The 13,050-nt window shown below is 44.7% G+C and overlaps 2 protein-coding genes across 2 annotated transcripts; both read left to right on the top strand.

Moving 5' to 3' along the window:
* Positions 1-62: 62 nt before the first annotated feature.
* Positions 63-12,108, top strand: rad54b (RAD54 homolog B). Its single transcript, XM_035636251.2, has 16 exons — positions 63-215; positions 779-955; positions 1,069-1,264; positions 6,507-6,755; positions 7,119-7,418; positions 7,541-7,703; positions 7,862-8,087; positions 8,877-8,963; positions 9,057-9,177; positions 9,258-9,397; positions 9,491-9,781; positions 9,976-10,139; positions 10,372-10,633; positions 11,334-11,400; positions 11,496-11,693; positions 11,770-12,108. Exons 2-16 carry the CDS (start codon positions 809-811, stop codon positions 11,994-11,996), a joined length of 2,838 nt encoding a protein of 945 aa, XP_035492144.2. The 5' UTR covers positions 63-215; positions 779-808; the 3' UTR covers positions 11,997-12,108.
* LOC118312652 (fibrinogen silencer-binding protein) lies at positions 1,399-6,193 on the top strand. Its single transcript, XM_035637476.2, has 2 exons — positions 1,399-4,155; positions 4,717-6,193. Exons 1-2 carry the CDS (start codon positions 3,749-3,751, stop codon positions 5,270-5,272), a joined length of 963 nt encoding a protein of 320 aa, XP_035493369.1. The 5' UTR covers positions 1,399-3,748; the 3' UTR covers positions 5,273-6,193.
* Positions 12,109-13,050: the final 942 nt, after the last annotated feature.

Here is a 13,050-nt window from a genome sequence, read left to right as displayed (position 1 = left end):
GCAAAACCTAGTGACATTGGATACGAACGCATCCCCCTCATTTTGACCACACCCTCTTCCGGAGGACCGACCAATCGGGTTCTTCAAACCATTCAGCGGGAGAAACGGAACAGGATGGAGAGTTGAAGCAAATAGACGAGAGGAGACAAGTTTAGTTGGAATTAAGTGCAAGTTTGTGACCGTACGTGTTTTCATCAGACGTTTAGTTCGTCCGGGTATGTAAGAGACACGCGTCACACTCTATTTAACATGACATAACAGACACATTTAGACAGCGAGTGTGCGTCGCGAGCGAGTTAGCTAGCTTGCTAACCTGCCACAGAGATACTGTAGCTCAAGAGCTCGATGTGTTGAGAGTTTATTGTTATCCAGGGTTAGCCTGTCAATGGGTAGAAAGCCCTCGATATGATAATCATTGATTAGGTAATTATCATTTTTGAACAATAATTTAATCGAATCCATACATCTATATTCTAGTGACCAAGGTAAAAAAAATATACTTTGTACACAGCTAAAAACCTTCTTCCTGTTGTGGACAAAGTCATCAACACCGACTTATTGCAGGGGAAACACCCAGTTAGGTGTGTAAGAACAATAAACACGGTGAAACACACCAGTCGATCTTATACATTAGCTCACTGACCAGTAAATAGCGACTGGACAAGGATGCTCTGTCTCTTAAAAGATCTTCTGATTCTCCTGGGCCACAGAATTAGCTGAAATTATAATATGCTAGTTTTGATCTAATGTTAATAATCATTGCCTCTGTCTTTCGTAGATCATTTGTTGTGGGTTGCCAATAGGAAGAATGAGGCGCTCAGCCGCTCCCAGCCAGCTCTTGGGTAATGCAGTGAAAAAGACTCGGTTTATGCCTCCTGGAGCATCGACTTCATGTCCTGTGACGGAATCAAAGCCCCTGACACCTAAACTCGGATTGGGCAATGCACTGGAAAAGGTAAACAATTCACATGGTATTACCTGCAGTTTGATCTTTCTGTGTTCACTTGATTCCATTAATCTTTCATAGATCCTTCAGATAATAAATTCTCTCTTCCCCTCGTTGAGCAGGTCCAGAGAAGTGTAGCAGCACCAGCTCCAAGTAAGACAGAATTTGAGGTCCGGACCAAAGCTGCACAAACAGCTCCAGCCTTGTCCCGGGCTCTGGCTCGTGTCCTCAGTGCAACGGAGAGTAAGGAAAACGACACAGAGACAGAATATCCTGATACTGGCAGCAGAGACAATGCAGAACACAACAGAACATCAGGTAAGACACATAGATTTATATCTGAAACATTAATCGATGAATCGTCATGTGCAGATTATCATGCAACAACAAGACATCATTGGTGTGGGTGCTACACAGGGAAAAAAATACTGAGAATCTGAACTTCTCTGTTTTATTTGTGAAGGATATGAAGGATATAAATATGACAAAATACCAGTGGTCCCTTTATCACATTTGTATGTCTCCTGTTATGTAATTTTATGATCATAATGGCCATTGTTTTTGCTGCAAACATGAGCACTGGTAAAGGATCTGACAGATGTAATGTGTGTTGACAAAATATATAATTTTTTAATTCTTTAAATCATCAAAGAGTTTATATATTCTCAACTGAAGATTCTTAACCAAAGAACTAACCTTTTGTGTATGAGAAAAGAAAGATCATCAAAGTCTGTATGAAAAAAAAGATATAACAAGCATCAACTATAAGACAAATATACAGAATGTTTGCTATGCAATGTAGTAAGTGATGTTAATCAGTTGAGTCATGCCTCTGTTATCAACCATTGTCCTTTTTTGGTTACGTAAAACGAGTATACACTCAAATTGCTCAAGAAAGAAATACCTATATAAACAATATAATTCAGAGTAATAAAAACATTAAATTGACACTATATCGTTTCCTTGTTTGCCTACACACAGTAGGTGTTTTTTTGTTCTGCTGCTGTATAATAGGAGAAATTGTCGTCATAATCATCCGGCAGCTTTGACATACGTTTAATGATTGTTTGCGCTGTTGCATCTTCACTAAATTCATTCAGCTGATCCAACATGCAGGGATAACTTGACATTATCTTCAGAACTGGAAAGATGCAAATCATGGCATACATTGTAGAAAAGGATCTTAACAGACTGATAGTAAGATAACACAACAGCCTACATGTGCATTAACTAATTCTGGAATCCCCTGAATGGTAGTTTGTTTAGCAAGTTTATTGATTAACAATGATGTGTAGAATATTGTGGGGGAAATGTGTCAAATGCATTTCCTGTTCAGATGCCAATTATTACAACTCCTATATGACTGTCTATATACATAACAGTGAATTTCTAATTTCTGCAAAGATATAGTGTTGGGAGGCAAAGGATTTATTTTCTTAGTCAAGAAAGATTATGCATTAATCCAGACATATTGGTTGTTGAATCTACTAATGCCTTTATTTTAGGAACATGAGTGAATCAGCACAAACCCTGTCAGGTTAAACACAAAGCCACAGCCTGGTTCTCTCCGCCTGATATTTTCATTGTCTCTCACGTGCGCGCACACACACACACACACACACACACGCACGCACACGCTGATATTCATCTATTAAACATGGTCACAACGCCACAGCGTCCATTTAGTTTTCAATAGATCCGAATGCACGATCATTCTGAACCGGGGCAACAATACAACAATAAAACACGTATGATAATGCTCTCTGCTTTCTCCCTGCTATACCGCACGGTCTATGCGGCTGTTATTAATACGCACACACACACACACACACACACACACACACACACACAGAGTGGATGTTGAACCAGTGTTGGGGCTGAGTGACAGCAGGTCCGGCATTATGTAAATTAGCGGGGTAGTGCGGCGGCAGCGGCGGCCAGATTAGGACCGTGCTCGGGATCAGTGAGCCACCGCTGCCCGGGAGAGCAACTAGTGCCTCCGTCTCCCTCCGCTCGCTCTCTCTCACACACACACACACACACACACACACACACACACATGTTTTGATGATACCAGAGTCGAGACTTAATCGTATGCATCCACCGCAGAGCGTTTCTCCGCGGGCACGCGCAGCGCGCTCTGGCCCCGCCCCCACTCACTGAGTTAGACCAGCGCTGTCTCGGAGCGTCGCCCACTCGTGGGGAATCAGAGACTCCTGGCCCCTGATACACTGTGTAACACACTGATTGAAGACCGTTTCCCCGTTTTTTAGTGCAGAGCCGCTGCGGCCGTGCTGGTGGTACAATGTGGAGGCAGTGCGGCTCTGCTCTGTGCTTGGTTTGGGGTTTACAGAGACCGAGCTGTAAGTAGGTCGGGCTGGGCTTAAGCGGCTTAGCTACGTCAGCCTAAGCTGGGAGGAATTCATCCAGAGCCCTCCGCGGTAGGCGGGGGCCTAAACGAGGCTGGCCTAGTTAAGCCTGATTCTTATTGTGTGCAGCACAGCCTGTTTTTTGTTGTGCAATGGAGCTGCGAGGGGAAGCATGTAGGGAAGAGTAGTGTATGATTCCATGCACATGTTAGACATAGCTCATGTTTGATTCAGAGAAGAAGAGGAGAAGAAGGCAAATGAGACAGGTATGGGAGTTGGACCAGTGGTAGCTTTATTACTGTGGACCAAGAGGAGCCAGCAGTAGGGACCAAAAAAAAAAGAAGACAGGTGGGAAGCTTAAGAAGCCACAGTAGCGAGTGTGGTTACTGAGGGGTGACATCCATAGGCCTGACTCAGTCCGCTATGCTATGAGATGGCGTCCAGCTCTGTGTTTCTGTCGAGTATGGTGGGTAAAGCTCGCTCCTCCAACTTCACCCTGTCCGAGAAGCTGGACCTGTTGAAGCTGGTCCGACCGCACATCCGCATCCTGGAGCAGCACACCAACAAGCACGCGGTCATCGTGGACAAGAACAAGTGCTGGGACACCGTGGCCGAACAGTACAACGCCCTGGGAGGGGACAGACCCCACCGCACGCCCCAGGGCCTCAGGACCCTCTACAAGAGGCTGAAGGAGTCGGCCAAGCAGGAAGTGATGCAGCGGAGACACGCCCAACCAGAGTACAGAGCGAGCATCTCCGAGCCAACCAGGAGAATTATGGAGATGATCCCTCACCTGTTTCACCATGTTCCCATCCACGAAAAGGACCAGGCACTTCGCAGGTACAGTGTGTTACTGTATATACCTACCAAAAATACATTTTAATAGAGAACTGAGGGGATAACAGACAGGTGAAAATTAAGTGAGTACAGACATCCATCCTTAGCTCCAAAACAGTATGTAGTCATGACGGAGGAGAGGAGGGAGGGGAGTACTCGCCCTTCCTAAAGCCAATCAGATTACACACTCACTGTTCATGGTCAGGCTTAGCGGGAAAATGGAGCGTGTCTGCTGTTGTTTACTCTAATTTTTTCAGTTGAATCTGTCATTTAGATTTAAGGCTAATTATTTATTTATTGTATTGTTTTAAACTTGCTTGTCCAGTGTGACAAGCTGCCAAAAGCTGTAGCCAACAAAGGTTTGTTATTTTACTTTGGCAAATCATTTACTTTCCTCATGCCTCCTGTGATTAATAGAACAATCCCATGATTGATTTATTTAGTGTGCTTTATCCCCAACACAGGTCTCCACCTACTTCACATAAACAAGATGGAGACATTCAGTAAATATTGTGTAAACACTCAAGTCTCACTTATATATTTTTTTCCTTCTTTCATTTGCAGATTAATATACAGCAAGCACAGCTCTCCCATCGAACCTCCTGGCAGCAGCTCCTCTCTGGCTGGACTCCAGGATTACTCAGCAGCTGTCCCGAGTATCCCTCATGAGGTGGTCCAGCTGGACCCCGAAGAGGATGTCAAACCACCGCCAGACCTCCCCATTCTCTCCATGCACACGGGGCCAGGGCTGGACGGAGGCCAGGAGCAGGAGGGGGAGCAAGACTCGGGCAGTGTCCACGATTACGAAGCATCCCTGTCTCCAACAACCTCCTCTGTTAATATTCCTCTCTCAACTTCGCCGCTGCCCCTAGGCCATGACCTCTACCAAAACGACATTTACCCCCACCACGAGGCCGACAGGTTTCGCCCTCTGCACCTGGCCAAAGAGGAGCACGAGCTGGTGTTAGCCAATCACAGGAAGGTTGCCCTCTACCTGGAGGAGAAAAGAGAGGGACTGAAGAGGAAGCAGGAACTGGAGGAGGAACTCCTGAGAGCCAAGATCAAAGTGGAGAAATTAAAAGTCGCCCGGCTGAGACATGGACTGCCTATTCCTCTATAACAAGCACGAACGCGCACATTTGTTGGCAGTGTCAGAAAGGGAGAGGCCCTGAGGAGTCCCTGGTTAATAAACACATTATTTTTGTGTTGACAGCCGCAACTTGAATTTCTTGTGGAAACATAGTGCCTCGTACAGACACTGAAATCCTGTGCGATGCGGCAGATGAGGCGGACTTGTGTTGCCATCATTCCTTACGTAACTCACCAGGGTTAGAAGATTATCATCATTCCTGCCATTTTTGTCTGCAGAGGTAACACAACTTGTAGATATTTGAGTAACTGACACTGTGATGGGCCAAAACAGATGAAATAAATGTTCAGAGTCCAGATTTTGGAAGGGACTATGTGTTGTAGTGAATGACTTGTACCTTGTTGGTACGTATCCTGCCTACGGTGGATCTGCCACGAATATGTATCTGTGAGAATGTTAGGATATAGCATTAATGATCTTAATTATCCAAGATTGTCTGAAGATTATCTGGTAACAGCATTTACTGCAATGGTATACCAGAGTGTGAGGCTCTGCCCTGGTCATATGGGGAGATTGTTTTATGCCCTATTGATTATTTGTTCAGGAAATGTCCACCTAATCTGACATCTGTAGAAATCAGATGCGATAACGTATTAGGCATTCCTGGTGACAGGCAACCCTTGTACCTGATTTCAGAGGCTCCAGGGTTTGAGCAGAAGTAAAACTTCCAAAGGCCTTAATTTAAAGTGCTGATAATGACAGATTCAGAAATGATCTGGATTGATGGCAAGTTCAGTGAACAAAAGAAGGGAGATGTGGTGTTGGTTTTGTGATGTTAATTGTTATTTAAAGTCTGTGCAGCATTGATTCTATTGTAATATTGTTATACGAGTGTTGTCAGTTTATTTTACAGTTTGTCCACATGTTTGCTTATTTCTATTAAAAATAATTGAGGTCAGTATTGTACTGGTTTTGTGTTTATTACATGTCCTTGTTCCTCATTTCACCTTTGTTGCTGAATATCCTTTTCATCATTGTTATAAAGAGGTAAGTAGCAAAAGATCACATGGTAACTAAATCGACTGTGGAGTGTTCAGGGTTTCAGGTGTGTGAATGTGTAAGGGGGCTCCTGGTTGAATGTCTAGTAGTCTGACGTGTAAACTCAGTGCAGCAGTGACCTCTGCTGGTGAGTGGTGTCTTGAACTCATCCTGATGGTTTCCTCACTGTGTTTCAACCTTTCTGCTGTGTCTCTTTGTGCCACAGGGGCCGACGGTTGTCCTCGGTTGACTCCCAGATCTCCGGAAACCCCACTGCCTCCTGCGGGGTCAGCCTGCGCTTCGGAAGCCGCGGCCTCGGACTCCTCCTGCAGTCAGGATGGAGTGCGCTACTTCAGTGTGATGTGGTGTAAGGCCAGTAAGAAGAAACACAAGCGCTGGGAGGGCGATGCTGTCCTGGTGACAAGAGGACGCTCAGTCACACTTAAAGACATGGAAGGGAAAGACATTGGCAAAGGCGAGACCTTTTCGTTTTGTTCAATAAATGTATATAATTTTATGTGATCATTGAAGAAGCAGAATAGCCGCAGCTTCATGTTTGCCTGCAGCATGTGCACAAATCTTAATACCAGATCTTTTGGTAAAGTATTAAAAAAAAGTTGTGTGAATGCCATTTGCAGTATTTTTTTGTGTCATCGTGGTAATTTTTGAAGACGATTGGCAGTAAATATTTTGCACTTGTTAAAAGGGCCTGAGCATTTTTTTTTTCAAATCAGTTTGTTCTAAATTAATTAATCTTGTTTTGCCCTGGAATATTATTTACAATATATCATGAATATATATATTTATTTGTTGTATGTTTATGCATGTTTGTGTCTAGGTAGTGGCTACAAGGTGTCAGTGTTGGCCTCCCTGTCCGAGGGACAGACCCTGATGATTGGCGGGAAGGAGGTTGAGGTGATGGGGGTCATTGCTGCTGAGGACTTTGCCAGGGGACGTTGTTTCCAAGAGGTCCAAATGGAGAAAGAGGAGCCACAGACAAAGGCGGTGCTGCCTCCTCCTCGTCGTTTTGCATCAAAACCTTTCAGTCCTCCAACCCTGGTAGGAAGAGCTGAGCATCCAGGAAGTAAACCAGTGGAGGAACAAACGTCTAGACCTCGCCATGATCCCCAAGCTCCAGGTGTGCAGACTAATGTCCAGAACCGTTTTTGTTTAATTCGTCATAGTATCGGTTGTATGTGCTGTTGCAGTACTTTTTTTCTGTCATATTTTGTATATTGTGTATTTATTGTGCATCCTCAGGCGCACTGGTGATGCCTCGTCCCTCGCCCAACCACCAGTGGTCTAATAACAAGTCGGGGCTTCCTGTCGTCGATGTGGTGGTTGACCCTTACCTGACCACTCAAATGAGACCCCACCAGAGAGATGGCCTGCTCTTCCTCTATGAGTGTGTCATGGGCATGAGGTGATGGAATGATCCTTGTAACATTTGTTGTTAAATGACCTTTAAAGAACCTCTTGATGAATCCGCCTCACAGCTGTAAGAGTAATCATTGCTATTGTCTAGATTCCTAATTGGTCATATTGATGTATGTGTTTGTGTGTTTGGTGTGTGTACTTCAGAGCTGTGGGTCGCTACGGTGCTATCCTGGCTGATGAGATGGGGCTGGGGAAGACTCTCCAGAGCGTGGCACTGTCCTGGACTTTGTTGAAGCAGGGGCCGTATGGCGGGAAACCAGTTGCTAAGCGTGTCCTCGTAGTTACGCCTGGCAGCCTTGTGCAGAACTGGGGTGCGGAGTTTAACAAGTGGCTGGGCCGTGAGAGGATCAGTGTTTTCACTGTGGATCAGGTGAGGGGGAGGCGGGACGGTTTCTACATTTTGGAACTAAAAGGGAGATATGGTAGCAAGTCAGCAGAGTGAGACGAGAAATTTCAAGTAGAGCCAGCGGTCCAGGTTCAATTTCTCATGGAGGCAAGACAGTTCTACTTTTTATATCACATTTCATTGTGCTTTTTAAAATTTCTTTGTATATTCTGCTATTTCTGCTCTATTCTGTCCGATGTGCTGCTGTAACGACCAAATTTCCCCATTGTGGGACGAATAAAGGTATATCTTATCTTATCTTATATTAACATTTTAGAGCATATAATAATAATAATAATAATAACAACAACAACAGCAACAGTAAAGGACCCACACCCACATTCTTTCTTCTGTCCTTACTTTCAATATTTAATTTTATAAATATCTTAAGCCACTGTGCTCTGATTTTTCTTTGTTTAAAAGCGACCACATCTAAGTTTTTACTCTGGCTATATTGCCAGTATTAGCAGTAGCAGCTGTTTACATACCAGTCTAACAGAAATGTTAATTCTTTACTCTGCGAGAGCTGTCTCCAGTGGTGGAAAGCAAACCCAATGTCAACTCTTATTTTACTTCCATGCTAACCAGCTAGCCCCGGCCTGGCCAGCCAATCTCATCACTTTCTGATATCAAGTCATCCTCCAGTCGCTATAGCTCTTGGCTTGCGACCATCATCACCACCTTCTGGAATGAAACCAGAAGGAGGAGCAGAGAAAACGTACATATCGCATCGATAGTAGCTCTTTGTAAAGCCCTTAATTTTTTTTTGTACAGGACCACAGGATAGAGCAGTTTGTGTTATCTCCTCTGCACAGCGTTCTGGTGATCAGCTATGAGATGCTGCTGCGCTGCCTGGAGCAGGTATGTTCACCTCAAGTCTTGCTTTCGAGCATGAATGTTTCAAATGTACCAGTTAAAACGTGTTTTTATATTTCGTTGTCCTTGTGTTTCCAGGTACAAAAAGTGGAGTTTGGTCTTGTCGTTTGCGATGAGGGTCACAGATTAAAGAACAGCAGCATCAAAACGTCCTCTGCCCTCAGTAGCCTCAGCTGTAATCGCAGGGTCATACTCACAGGTACAGACTTCCTGGTTACTGAAATACATGGGGGGACTTGTTGTAAAGGACTTATAATGTATTGTCATTTTGTTTTGAAGGCACCCCAGTACAGAACGACCTGCAGGAGTTCTATGCTCTTATAGAGTTTGTTAATCCAGGGATCCTTGGGTCGTCAACTGCTTACAGGAAAGTGTACGAGGAGCCAATTCTACGTTCCAGACAACCCTCCTGCACAGAGGTAAAGCTTCCTCTGTCTGTTTTCTGTGACTTTTCATCCCTTGTTTAGAGACGACTTCATCTGACTCCGTCTCACATCTTTCTCCCCCGACAGGAGGAGAGAGTTCTGGGAGAAGAGCGAGCGGCTGAGCTCTCTCGCCTGACTGGCGTTTTCATCCTGCGGCGGACGCAGGAGATCATCAACCGCTACCTGCCTCCTCGTCTCGACTGGACATTGTTCTGTGAACCATCCCCTTTGCAGCTACAGCTGTACGGCCATCTCCTGTGCCATCGAGTCTTCAAAGCCTGCCTTCAGGGCTCCACACAAACTCACACACATCTGGCCTGCATCACAGCACTGAAGAAGCTGTGCAACCACCCTGGCCTGCTCCACTCTACCGTCAAGGTCACATGTTTATTATTAGTTGTTTAGGAGTGGCAGTTGTCTCACACCGTAATGATTGTAGTTGATTGCCTTATTTTGTAGTTATTTATTAAACTCTGTGCATCGTCTTTGGGAATAAGTACTGTGGTAAAGTACAGTGATTGTATTTATGTGTTTCCGATATTTGGCTTAATCCTTTGTTGTCCTGTTTTCAGGAGAGAACAGACCATGGATCCGCAGATGGTTCATTATATGATGGATTGGTAGAACTCTTCCCAGAATCCTACTCTTCAGGAGGATTCAACACTGCTGATTCTGGAAAACTCCTTGTTCTGTCGGACCTGATGGCTGCCATCAGACAGCTCAGCCCTTCAGACAGGTGTGTGTGTGTGTGTGTGTGTGTGTGTGTGTGTGTGTGTGTGTGTGTGTGTGTGTGTGTGTGTGTGTGTGTGTGTGTGTGTGTGTGTGTGTGTGTGTGTGTGTGTGTGTGTGTGTGTGTGTGTGTGTGCGTGCGTGCGTGCGTGCGTGCGTGCGTGTGTGTGTGTGTGTGTGTCAGTTTCGTCTATATATACTGAGCATCTGCAGATTTCACTGTACCTGTGCTCCTGCAGGTTGGTCGTAGTGTCCAACTACACTCAGACACTCGACATGCTCCAGGACTTGTGTGTACACAAGGGCTACACCTTCTGCCGACTAGACGGACACACACCTACTGGCCAGAGGCAGCGACTGGTTGACAGTTTTAACAGCTCCTACTCTCCGAACTTTGTGTTTCTGCTGAGCTCTAAAGCAGGAGGGGTGGGGCTGAATCTGATCGGCGCTTCCCACCTGGTGCTCTATGATATTGACTGGAACCCTGCCAATGATATTCAGGTACGGCATACATTCACACACACACACACACACACACACACACACATACACACACACACACACACACGTGGACATGCCACCAGAGTTCAAAGTCTGTAACATGGCTTTCTCTGACCTAGCTACTTTGGTCAGTGTGGGTGGGTCCACTTCCAAGTGCGTTGGCAGATCAATAACAAGAGTTTATGATTGTTGATGTGTGTTAATTTAATCATCTGCTGGATAAATAATACACAGGTACACAAATAATTCAAGTAACAAGTGTGTGTTGTTGTTGTTGTTGTTATACTCTCCCCATTAAAAAGCGAGTGAAGCATTAATACTGTGACATAATATTTTTGTCCTTTTTTTACCTGACCTACAGGTTACAGTCACAATCTCGACAAATGCAATTTATAATCAGTTTCTTTTATGATGCTTACAAACACGAGAAGCAGAGAAATGTAGAATAATTTGCTGTTGGTTACTAGAATTCGATTTTTCCTTGGTGCTTCCTGATAATGACATTTGAGTTACCTGTGTGTCAACGTGAGTGCGACTTCAATTAGCCTTTTTTTTTTCTTTGGTCCAGGCAAAATTAACCACGGGTGCAGAAGCGCCCACAGACTTCACAGTTAAACACTGACCTATAATCCCTGTCCACCAGGTGGCACTGTGTTCATGTGTGTGTCCACTGCAACGTCATCTTCTGTCCTGTGTCTAGGCCATGGCTCGTGTATGGAGAGATGGACAGAAGAAGACTGTGCACATCTATCGTCTCCTCACTGCAGGTCAGAACACTCAGACTCACAAAATAAAAAAATCAGCATACGATGAATCAGACCGATTTACAGTTTATGTTTGGGTTTGTGTTACTTCCTCGCAGGCACAATCGAGGAGCGTATATTCCAGAGACAGGTGTCCAAACAGGGCCTTTCAGGGACTGTGGTTGACCTGGGCAAAGGGGCAGAGCACACCAGCTTCTCCAGCAATGAACTGCGAGATCTTTTCAGCCTGACGGACACTCCCTCTCTCACTCACGACCTGCTGAGCTGCGGCTGCAGCATGGACGGATCAGTGCAGGGTAGGCTCTTTTGAAACAGGCCTCACACGCTGGCACCGAGAGACTTAATTTGACTCCCCCATGTCTTCATTCGCAGCCGTCGCAGAGGAGGAGGAGGACCAGGTCTGCGATAGGCCGTGCCAGCTTGGTCGCCAAGGTGACCGTGGTGGGGTGGCGGCACCGAAGCATCTCAGCATGTCTGAGCTGATGCAGTGGAGACATTTCTCTGGTGACACACACACCTTCTCAGACCCCTACCTCGACCAAGCACGAAACAACATCACCTTCGCCTTCCAGACCACCATCGCCCACACGGTTCTGTAAATACATGACTCTCACACACACACACACACACACACACACACACACACACACACACACACACTCACACTCACACTCACACTCACACACACACACACACACACCCACACACACCCACACATAAATACATCTTCTACACATTTGTCTGCAGCCTGGAACTGCTGCAACAGCAATGAAATAGTTTTCCAAATGTTTTTAAAGACATAGCTTGTAAGATTTTGTATCTTGTCTTTAGCGGCTTTGTATTTATTTGGATAAATTAACTGTAACATTTCATCAAATAAATGACATTCAAATGGAATGTGTGTAATAAAAAAAACGCTATTAAAGCATTTGTTTAATTTTGTAGTTATTTCTGCGGAAAGGAGAGCGTATTATATTCGTATGACTGACACGTTGGAAGTGTTTGTGCCCCAGTTATGCTTTATTTCCACATACTGTAGATAAGCATGCAAGTGAAATGCTTCTTTTATCAGGATCAGGATGTCAGGATTTATGTTGCTCTGAGTCATATTTTTACAGTAGGTGACATCAAGGCTTGGTGGTATGGAGAGGTTTGTGAATACAGCCATTCATTCATAATAATCTACTGTACCGGTAGTCAATTCTGAGTATTTCACCTGGACCTGAAAGTTCTGATAGAAGAATGAAGCCAAACAGGGTTAAATGTGTTTTTTGCCTCAATTGTTTTGCTTTTTTGTGTCACAATTTATCATTCGTGACCTTATTGGTGTCTAGATAATGGGTTGGGTTTTAGATGTGGGACAAACTGTTCAGTCTGTTATTTTATATAACGTTCGTCTGTTCATGCTCCTCAACACAAAGTTGCTGCGTGTGAGTTGTTTATGTATGATGTGTGTGTGTGTGTGTGTGTGTGTGTGTGTGTGTGTGTGTGTGTGCGCGCTCCCTGAAATCACAGATGATTTGTGATTGGGTCTGTCAGATTGACTATGCTCCAAGTACATGTGTTTCTTTGTATAAACAGGGTAATTACGATATTGTTATTTAATAAGCAACTTTGTTGTGTAATAATTGGGTCTCTGGGATTTTAAACTTG

This window comes from Scophthalmus maximus, chromosome 1 (assembly GCF_022379125.1).
Source record: "Scophthalmus maximus strain ysfricsl-2021 chromosome 1, ASM2237912v1, whole genome shotgun sequence".
Lineage (NCBI taxonomy): Eukaryota > Metazoa > Chordata > Actinopteri > Pleuronectiformes > Scophthalmidae > Scophthalmus > Scophthalmus maximus.
Note: the sequence above shows the minus strand (reverse complement) of the source record. Positions and strands in the feature narration are given on the sequence as shown.

Excerpts from the sequence above, each read along its gene's own strand:
- rad54b (XM_035636251.2), top strand. The coding sequence starts at position 809 with ATGAGGCGCTCAGCCGCTCCCAGCCAGCTCTTGGGTAATGCAGTGAAA. Across the intron at positions 6,756-7,118 it reads AGGGAAAGACATTGGCAAAG|GTAGTGGCTACAAGGTGTCA; the intron begins GCGAGACCTTTT and ends GTTTGTGTCTAG. Across the intron at positions 10,140-10,371 it reads CAGCTCAGCCCTTCAGACAG|GTTGGTCGTAGTGTCCAACT; the intron begins GTGTGTGTGTGT and ends GTGCTCCTGCAG.
- LOC118312652 (XM_035637476.2), top strand. The coding sequence starts at position 3,749 with ATGGCGTCCAGCTCTGTGTTTCTGTCGAGTATGGTGGGTAAAGCTCGC. Across the intron at positions 4,156-4,716 it reads AAGGACCAGGCACTTCGCAG|ATTAATATACAGCAAGCACA; the intron begins GTACAGTGTGTT and ends TTTCATTTGCAG.